Genomic DNA, 10629 nt, shown 5'->3' on the forward strand with positions numbered 1-10629 from the left:
GCACAAGTAACACCCGGCCTTTCACCCCCAGCGTCAGAGACTACTAGCCACCTCCATTCCCTCCCCTGGCGATGATAGAAACCTCCACCGGGACTCCAAGGGTGTGACTCACTTCCTGAGTTGGCCTGCACTCTACTCCTTCTTGAGAGTGTACTGTCACCTTAAGAAGTCTTATGTGCTTTGTTTAATCTCTCTGTCTGGCTCTTGGATTTTTTCCTGCCCAGTGACAAGAACCTGGACACCGTCACTGGGGTGAGGACTCCTTGGCCTCCCTGTGAGTCCTCCGGCATCAGAATGTGGAGCTTATCCATTAATGCTAGTTATGGATAAGCTCTACAATTCTTGCCGTCTTTCCAAGTTCTTCAGCATGGGTCAGGTTTGGCTTTAGGAATAGAGCCTTGGATTAAGAGTCAAAAGATATTAGAGATAAACCAAAAAATAACAACAAAACTCCAATTCATTTCCTATGAAATAAAAATTATTTCCATGTAGAGAATTTGGTTAGGGAGATTACTAAATGTTTACATTGTGTATGAAAACCATATTTTTATGTAATTATCATTTGTGAAAAGAGAACACAGATTCCATTAAAGTCTACACTCTATTTCACACTTGATTTTTTTTTTCCACCTGACCATATATCTTGACATATTTCCACTGTAGCCTCATTCTTTTATCAGGACTTCAGTGAATGGGTGTATCACCTGTTTTTCCCTCTCCAATTATTCCCTTATTAATGTACATTTTTCCTTGCCTGTTTGTGGAAATGTTTTCTGTAGATAGACTATTAACAGTGGAAATGCTGAGCCAACAGATTGATTTCAATTTTAATTTTTGATAGGAACTCTTTTGGGAAAAGTTGCATGAAAGGCAAAACATTTCCTAATTCTTCACTTGATTAAAAAAAAATATCTAGGGGTGTGAAGTGGATTTAGAAAGAAATGAGAAAAACCCCAACTCTTTTTTTTTTTTAAATATATTTTATTGATTTTTCACAGAGAGGAAGGGAGAGAGATAGAGAGTTAGAAACATCGATGAGAGAGAAACATCGACCAGCTGCCTCTTGCACACCCCCTACCGGGGATGTGCCCGCAACCAATGCACATGCCCTTGACCGGAATCGAACCTGGGACCTTTCAGTCCGCAGACCGACGCTCTACCGCTGAGCTAAACCGGTTTCGGCCCCAACTCTTTTTAAAAATAATATATTTTATTGATTTTTTTACAGAGAGGAAGGGAGAGAGATAGAGTTAGAAACATCTATGGGAGTCATAGATCAGCTGCCTCTTGCACGCCCCCTACTGAGGATGTGTCTGCAACCAAGGTACATGCCTTTGACCAGAATCGAACCCGGGACCCTTCAGTTCACAGGCTGACGCTCTATCCACTGAGCCAAACGGATATCTTTTTAATAATCGCTTCCTTCCCACTTGTCTTATGCCCCCCCTCAAAAAAAAAAAAAAAAGGAGCAAAGAAAAAAGAGAAAAGAAAATGAGTTGTTTGAAAATTAATGGTTCATATCAACTTAGCATTAGTAGTACTTTCCCAGAAAGTTACAGGATTTATTCCCTTTCATCCCACTTTAAGCCTCGCTAACTCTCTCTGAAGGAAGAGCTTTGACACTCGTCTGAGGAGCAATCTCTTTTGACAAGAGCTTTATGCTCTAAGAACTCTTAAATAAACCAAGTTTGGCACTGTGCTAGATATGAAAGCACACATTCACCTTTTCAGAAGAAAAACCTTATAGAAACATATTTCTCAAATAATTAGTCATAAACATTAGAAAAAAATTGTTTAGTAACATGTTTTATTGTTTAATCACATTTAATGATTTATGTTAAAAAGCATAAATCATTAAATGTGATTCATGCAGGCATGTACATTGTTTTCATGGCTGGTTCCATACAACCCGTAGTTTATAATGCACATTCAAGCCAGCGTGGGGATGCCATTTCAGATGAATCTGAAATATATAATGACATTTTGGTTCAAAGTTAATCCACCAAATAGATTACACAGAGGCTATGGTTAAGATCCAAATGATTTTCGAAAAACATAATTGTAAGTGATGTTATTGGCATAGAAATCTGAAGTGGTTTTAATATTTATTAAATAATTAAAAATTGAACAATTGAGAAGTACATGTTTAATGAAATTAACATGGGAAGGCATTTATAAAGATACTGGTACTTGGACACTACTAATAAGTCCATTTTAAAAAAATATATTTTATTGATTTTTTACAGAGAGGAGGGGAGAGAGATAGAAAGCTAGAAACTTCAATGAGAGAGAAACATTGACCAGCCGCCTCCTGCACACCCCCTACCGGGGATGTGCCCGCAACCAATGTACATGCCCTTCCCTTGACCGGAATCGAACCCGGGACCTTTCAGTCCGCAGACCGACGCTCTATCCACTGAGCCAAACCGGTTTTGGCTAATAAGTCCATTTAGACATTAATTTTTAAATTCCTACTGTTAATAAATTCACATTAAGACATTTGTATTGTCTTAAGCCAGTAAACTTGTGGCGATGTGTTACAGTAGCAATTGGAAATTAACACATTTTTTAAAAGTAGTTGCACCTAACCCTGACAAAGTTATCACCAAATATAATCAAATATCATCAAGTGGTGGGGACAAAATGACAGCATGAGGTTATCTTAACACTCAAATCAGTTGAACTATTGGAGCCAAGAGCAATTCTGAGAAAAACCTCCATGTAGGTTGCTTTAATCTATAATATTAGAATCCTGTTAAAGCAAATTGGAGCAATATATTTAAATCTTTAAATATTATCTTTGGTATATTTCTTACTTTCTACAGTTTTTTTGCTTTTATTAATGCAATTTATTTGCTTACTTATTTATTTTTAATTTATCTTTATTGTTTTAAGTAGTATTACAGATGCTCCCCTCTTCCCCCCATAGACCCCTTCCCTCAACCCATGCCCAACCTCTCCCCAGGTCTTCACTGCACTATTGTCTGTCCATGGGTTATACATGTATTTACTTTCTACTTTTAAACTTTCTTAATCAAAATTAACTTTATTTATCCTTAATGAAAACTAAATTAGTTTCTTTCCAAAGTATTTTCTTTTTTTAAATGTTTTTACTGATTTCAGAAGGCGGAAGAGGAAGGGATAGAAACTTCTAGGGCTGCCTTCTACTGGGGGTGTCCCCACAAGCCCAGCATGTACCCTGGCCGGGAATCCAAGCAGGTCTTCCTGGTTCCTAGGTGACGCTCAACCACTAAGCCACACCAGCCCGTTTCCAAAGGATTTCATTTATTTACTTATTTATTTGTTTGTTATTTATTTATTTACTTATTTATTTTTAATAAATATTTATTGTTCAGATTATTACAATTGTTTCTCCCTCCCCCCCCCCATAGCTCCCCTCCACCTAGTCCCCACCCCACCCTCTGCCCTTACCTTTCCCCCACTCCCCTCTGTCCTCATCCATAGGTATATGATTTTTGGATTTTAAATGCTCAAGTAGGACACGTTTGGGTCAGCGATTAGGCCTTGTGGTACTACCCGGCCCGGCTGGCACCTGGCTGGGGGCGCTCAGGAGCCCTCGCGGTGGGCGGGGGCGCGGGTGGAGGAGGAGGAGGAGGAGGAGGGACGGGAGGAGGAGGAGGAGGCGGGGGGGGGGAGGAGGGGGAGGAGGAGGAGGAGGAGGCGGAGGCGGCGGCGGGAAGGAGGAGGAGGAGGAGGAGGAGGAGCAGCCGGGGCGGGGGGGGGGGGGAGGAGGAGGAGGAGGAGGAGGAGGAGGAGGGGAGGCGGCGGGGCAGGGGGAGGAGGAGGCGGAGGAGGAGGAGGAGGAGGTGGGGCAGGGGGGAGGAGGAGGAGGAGGAGGAGGAGGAGGAGGAGGAGGGGGAGGCGGCGGGGCAGGGGGAGGAGGAGGCGGAGGAGGAGGAGGAGGAGGTGGGGCAGGGGGGAGGAGGAGGAGGAGGAGAGGAGGAGGAGGAGGAGGAGGGGGAGGCGGCGGGGGGGAGGAGGAGGCGGAGGAGGAGGAGGAGGAGGAGGAGCCGGGGCGGGAGGAGGAGGAGGAGGAGGGGGAGGAGGGGGAGGAGGAGGAGAAGGAGGGGCGGGAGGAGGAGGAGGAGGAGGAGGAGGAGGCGGAGGAGGAGGAGGAGGAGGAGGAGGGGGGAGGCGGCGGGGCAGGGGGAGGAGGAGGCGGAGGAGGGAGGAGGAGGAGGTGGGGCAGGGGGGAGGAGGAGGAGGAGGAGGAGGAGGAGGAGGTGGGGCAGGGGGGAGGAGGAGGCGGAGGAGGAGGAGGAGGAGGAGGAGGGGGAGGCGGCGGGGCAGGGGGAGGAGGAGGCGGAGGAGGAGGAGGAGGAGGTGGGGCAGGGGGGAGGAGGAGGCGGAGGAGGAGGAGCAGCCGGGGCGGGGGGGAGGGGGGGGAGGGAGGAGGAGGAGGAGGAGGAGGAGGAGGAGGAGGGGGAGGCGCGGCGGGGCAGGGGGAGGAGGAGGAGGAGGAGGAGGAGGAGGAGGAGGAGGAGGAGGAGGTGGGGCAGGGGGGAGGAGGAGGAGGAGGAGGAGGAGGAGGAGGAGGAGGGAGCCGGGGCAGGGGGGGGAGGAGGAGGAGGAGGAGGAGCCGGGGCGGGGGGGGGGGGAGAGGAGGAGGAGGAGGCGGAGGCGGGGCGGGGCGGGGGGAGGAAGTGGTCAGCAGTCCCCGCCGCGCCGCCGCCGCGATGCCCCTGCAGAGGCTGCTGCTCCGGGGAGCGCGCCGCGCGGGCCTTCGGGCCCGCGGAGCCCGCGCTGTGGGGTGAGCCAGGCGGCCGGTGCGGGGAGGAGAGCCGGACCCGGGTGCCAGGGAAGGGAGGGGCCGGGAAGGGGAAGTATGGGACGGCAGGGGCCTCGCCTCTTTGTACTTCCCTGGAAAGGGACACGGGTCACTGGCACCTGGGCTCCAGTTCTTGCTCCTGCAGATCCCGGGCTCCTGGGGCCGGGCTGCCCCGGGGGACGCAGGGGGAGGAGGAGACCTTGCTCCGGGAGCTCCGTGGGGAGGCATTTGGGAAACACGCCGGTGCCTGTGATAAAGGGAATTCGCCCGCCTCCCCTGTTGACCGGCTGGAGAGCAGCGCTGACAGCTAGGTTCACCTGGAGTCACAGCAAGTCAGAGCCATGAAGCCACCACCCTGAATTCACAGATGGCGAAGGAGAAGGCAGGGCAAAGGCAGTGAGTGGTGTTAGGTCTGGAACCCAGAGCAAGCCTCCATTCCTTCTCTTTGCTTTCTATGCTGCCTCTCCTTTGGCAACAACTGTTACTGGTGCACGCGGGTACCGGGGCGGGCATGCACTGACTCCCTCCTCCCTCTCCTCCCCTCCCCTCCTCCTCTCCTCCCCATCCCCCCCCCCCCCCCCAAGTTTTTCATTTTAACTGTTGGACATCCTTCAGTTTACGATCTGTTGTTTTGTACCCTATGGAGGTTCTTTGTAGTTTGTTTTTATCTTTGTTCAACAATTTATTGAGCACCTTCCCAGCCAGGCCTCTGGGGATACAGCCTCTGCACTTCTCTACCATTTGGGGATAGACAGACAGGTACACAGTCAACACACACAGCCCGGTCTAGCGAGACTGCAATGGAAAGCACAACTGACGCTGCCAGAGTTGGGGAAAGTTCGAGAAAAGGTGCCTTTTCATTTAAAAGTTCTTGTAATAATACATGATGATAGTTTATGTTAAATCAATAAAGCACAGCATACGTCTCCTTTATACAACCTCCTCATCTCACTCTCTCCCCAGATATGGTTTTTATCAATCTTTCTAAACAGTTTCTATGAGTATACATACATAAATATACACATAAAATACTACATATATGCCTGGCCAGCATGGCTCAGTGGTTAAGGATAATAAGTTTTGATGTAATGATGTTTTACTATTTATTACTTTTTTGGCAAAAAAAATGTTTTAATCATATATTTATAGAAATTCTACTTAGATTGTATCTTGGAAATAGTATACGGTAACTTGTTTATTGTATAAAACAATATAAATCAGAAACTTAGGCTAAAAAAAAATAGAACTTGAAAAGATTGAGAATCATTAGCTCAAATAGCTAGGCAAGTGGCATTAAAACCACATACACACTCCTGCTCTTCTTTGCTCAAGCTCTGCTTCACAGAAGGCTTCTATGTTTATCTGTTCTGTATATAAACAAATGAGGAGAAAGTACTGAGTTTTTCTCTCCGTTTTTAAAGCTAGGGTTTCTTGGCATATGAACTTTCAAAATCATTTCCTGGGGTACTGACATCACCCATATCTGTAGTCCACAAGTAATAGCTACAGCACCAGAATTTGCTAAGACACATGTTGGAATGTCAGGTGATCCTACCCTTCACAACCATCTAAGTTCAGAGATGACCAATGTTGGAAGAACAGGAACGATGAGCTAGGAAAGCAGTGGTGGTGAGTGGCTCTCTCCTATGAAGATCAGGTCATCAGATCAAAACACTCACCCCCATCCCTGCCTTCACTAACCTGTGGATATTTCACAGTAGACATCAGGGTTGAAGATGCTGGTTGGTAGGACAGGGCTGATGCCTGACAGGTAGGATTTTATTTTCTGTCTCTTTTTAATAGTGCCAATTCCCTAATTTTAAAAATGTTTATTCAATTTATCTAATCTGAAAACCCCCAACACATTCCACCTATTTTTCTTCTCCTTACCCTGCCCCTCCCCCCCAACCCCATCCTCAGCCCACAGCTGGCAACCAACAAACTGTATCTACGAGCTTGTTATATGTATATTAGAGGCCTGGTGCATAAAACTCGTGCATGGGGTGTGTGTGTGTGTGTGTGTGTGTGTGTGTGTGTGTGTCTCAGCCCAGCCTACACCCTCTCCAATCTGGAACATCCCTCTCACAATCCAGGACTGCTGACTCCCAACTGCTCGCCTGCCTGGTTGCCCCTAACTGCTTCTGCTTGCCAGCCTGATCACCCCTAACCACTCCCCTGCCAGCCTGATTGACACGACTGCTCCCCCTGCTGGCCCGATTGTCCCTAACTGCCCTCCCCTACCAGCTGGTTGCCCCCTAACTGTCCTTTTCTGCTGGCCTGGTCACCCCTAACTGCCCTCCCTGCAGGCCTGATCGTATACAACTGCCTTCTCTTGCAGGCCATCTTGTGTCCACATGGGGCAGCCATCTTTGTGTTGGAGTGACAGTCAATTTGCATATTTACTCTTTTATTAGATAGGATTATTCCACATATAAGACACAGTATACAGTATTTGTATTTCTCTTTCTGGCTTATTTCACTTTGTGTAGTCTGAAGTCCATCCATGTTACATATGGCAAGATTTCATTCTTTTTATGGCCGGGTAATATTCCATTACATATATACATATGTGTGTGTGTGTGTGTGTGTGTGTGTGTATCACAATTTCTTCATTCATTTATCTATTGATGGGCACTTAGATTATCTTGGCTATTGTAAATGCTGCAGTGAGTATGCAGGTGCATATATCTTTGAAGTGCTATCTTTGTATTGGTTTTTTTTTTTTTTGATGAATACCCAGAAATGGAATTGCTGAATACAGTGGAAGAAACAATCACCTCTCCCAGCTTGAAGGAGTGGCCTCCTCATTCTGTCTTGCATTCAGCACAGCCTCAGCTTTTGGTTGACTCTCAAACTTTGTGCTTGTCCAAGCAGCCAAGTACATCTTTAATAGCTCCCGTAGTTGAACATATGCCAAGACCTGTCAGTGTCCCAAAAGGGTGGATCTCAGGCTGACTGGATGCCATAGCCTCAGGCATCAGCTTTGTATGCAGATGTACACAGTCATGTGGGACTGAATGAGTAAGCCCCACTGGCCACCAGAGCCCGGCAACAGAAATCGGGACTTGTATATTTTTATATAGCTGGAGGGGTAGGTAATTGGGGCTGTGGAGGAATGAGGATAAGGTTTGAAAAATTATGCTGCAGACTATTATTTCTGGGTGTTTGCCTAATGATGAATTTGTTTCCATCATTCCTTCTACATTTATCAATTGAAGGAATCCCTTCTCCCACTTATTTATTCAATTATATCCTTATATCAGTATGGACTGATAGAATTTATTTTTTATTTTGTCTTATGGGTTATTTATCCATTACCTTATTAGGCTGCCAATTATTTAACAGAAGACAGAAACGGTACCATTAAGTACTTACAAGTGCTTTCAAATGTAAATTCCCCATATCTAACGTGACTTATCTTAATTTATAAGGAGAAATGGTATTAAAATTTTAATATTGTAAACTTAGATCAGGGTAAGATTTACATATTATTCACACAATTCAGTTGCCAAATGCTTTGTGTATTTACAAGTCCTCCTTACCCCCACCCCAATTAAGGGCTTGGAGGGAGTAGAATATGAAGCTGGCACAAGGCTAGCAATTAAGGTAAGAGCTATATCTTCCTGCTCAGTCAGTCTGTGTGCAAAGTATGTCCACTAAATATAGTTTAGTAAAGTCAAAAGATCGAGTAGTTAGCTGACTGGAATCAGGGGGAAAATTCCTTCAGAGACTAGTAAGTGATACCATTTTGAAGGCACCTATATTATTTTATTCTTTCCAGGTTTGAACTCATTAAAAGGAAACTGTCACAATTTTTGTACTGCTGTACATAAAGATGTAACTTATGAGGAACTGAAAAACCTCTTGAATTCCAAGAAAATTATGTTAATTGATGTTAGAAACGCATCGAAATCCCTTGAAAATGGAAAAATCCCTGGGTCAATCAATATACCATGTAAGTGACACGTATCTTAATCTGATTAATTAAAAAAAAAATAGATATTCAGCCAGTTTACTGTAGATAAAATTTGAGATTCTTTCTTTCAGTGAAGGAGGTAGGTGAAGCTCTACAAATGAACCCAGAGACTTCAGGGAGAGTATAATGAAATAAAGCCATCCAAATCTGATAATCTCATGTTTTCCTGTGGAGCTGGAATGAGAAGCAAGAAGGCTCTGGACATAGCATTATCTCTGGGCTTTACCAAGTATGTAGATGAAGGTTAACAGTGGATTCAAGAACATATACCGTAATGTTTCATATGTATTGTGTTATTGGTCTACTGAATTTCTTTAGTAATGTCAGAATAGCAAGAGGAAGAGCCTCTATCTTTTCATAATGCTCAAAAGCAACACAATCTTTTAAATAGGAAACAGTATGGTGAATAGCCATCGCATCTCTCAATCTCTAGTTTCCATCAATCTTGTTTTATGAAGCAGGAAAAAAATGTTTACAGCACTAACTGATGTGTTTTTAGGTCTCAACACTATGCTGGAGGATGGAAGGAATGGTCTACCTATGAACATACAGAGAAGAAACAAGGAAACTGACGTTTGGAATACAAGCTGCTCTTGCCTTATGTACATGCAGCCTACAGTCATGGAATGAGCAAAAGAATAAAAATCTAACTCTGGCACCACTGGCTAATGGGGAGGGGATTTTGTATAAGTCAATTAATTGTTGAATCTTTTTCTCAACTGTAAATTGAGAATACCACTTCCCACCCTGGCCTGGTAACTCAGTTGATTATTGCATTGTCCCATATGCCAAGGTTGTGGATTTGATCCCTGGACAGGGCACATACAAGAATCAATCAATGAATGCATAAGTAAGTGGAACAAACTGATGTTTCGCTCTTTCTACAAAAAAATAAAAATAAAAAAGAGACTACTACTTCCCCTACTTGCACAGGCTATTGAGGACTGAGATACTATTAGTGACTTGCCATGGAAATATAAGGGTTGGGACTCCAGGAATTAATTTTTAAATAGGTTACTAGAGTTCAGTAGTATTTCAAAAAACCAAATTACTATTTGGATTGTCTAATCATGTATATATGCATTAGTATACCAATCAGAGGCTATACATTAGACCAGATTAATAAACAGACGGCCTTAAAATACCAAGAATCTGGAATCCTCATTAAGTAGTTGAAATAATAAACAATGGAAACAGCATCCAAACACTTATGGCAGTGTTGTGAATAGCATGGTAGTGATAAAATTTTCAGTTTAAAAATAGGAATCAAAATCAGAACAGTGGTTGCTTCTATTGAGGAAAGGAGAGTAACTAGAAAGGAGGGAGATTTCTAGGGTAATAGAAATGTCATATCTTGATGTGTTGGTACATACATTACCAAGACACATTGAAGTGGGCATATACAAGTGAAAATATACATTTTCTGTATCATTAAAAAATACATATATACCAGTGACCCGGTGCATGAAATTTGTGCAGGGGGGCCGGGGGTGGGGTGGTGTTGCTCAGCCCGGTCTGCACCCTCTCCAATCTAGGACCCCTTGAAGAATATCCTACTGCAAGATTACAGGGATTGGGCCTAAAACGGCAATAGGACATCCCTCTCACAATCCGGGACTGCTGGCTCCAGCCGCTTACCCGCTTACCTGGCTGCCTGCCAGCCTGCCAGCCCCCCAAATGCCCCCCCCCCCCCCCCCCCCCCCCGCTGATCTGCTCACCCCCACCTCTCCTCCCCACAGGCCTGCTTGCCCCCAACTGCCCCCTGCTGGCCTGCTCACTACAAACTGCCTGCTCCTGCTGTCCTGATCACCTCCAACTGACCCCCACTGGTGGCTTGCTCATCTCCAACTGGCACCCCTGCTGG

The 10629-nt window shown here is 45.3% G+C and overlaps 1 protein-coding gene across 1 annotated transcript; it reads left to right on the plus strand.

Moving 5' to 3' along the window:
• The first annotated feature begins 4670 nt into the window (after positions 1-4670).
• On the plus strand, positions 4671-10221 carry TSTD1 (thiosulfate sulfurtransferase like domain containing 1). The gene is given in 6 exon segments (XM_084889388.1): positions 4671-4739; positions 4741-4771; positions 8571-8744; positions 8837-8873; positions 8875-8994; positions 9265-10221. Coding segments are annotated over 6 exon segments (477 nt in total). The 5' UTR covers positions 4671-4697; the 3' UTR covers positions 9338-10221.
• The last annotated feature ends 408 nt before the right edge of the window (positions 10222-10629 follow it).

This window comes from Pipistrellus hanaki (genome assembly GCF_964339955.1).
Source record: "Pipistrellus hanaki genome assembly, chromosome: 7".
NCBI classification, from domain to species: domain Eukaryota; kingdom Metazoa; phylum Chordata; class Mammalia; order Chiroptera; family Vespertilionidae; genus Pipistrellus; species Pipistrellus hanaki.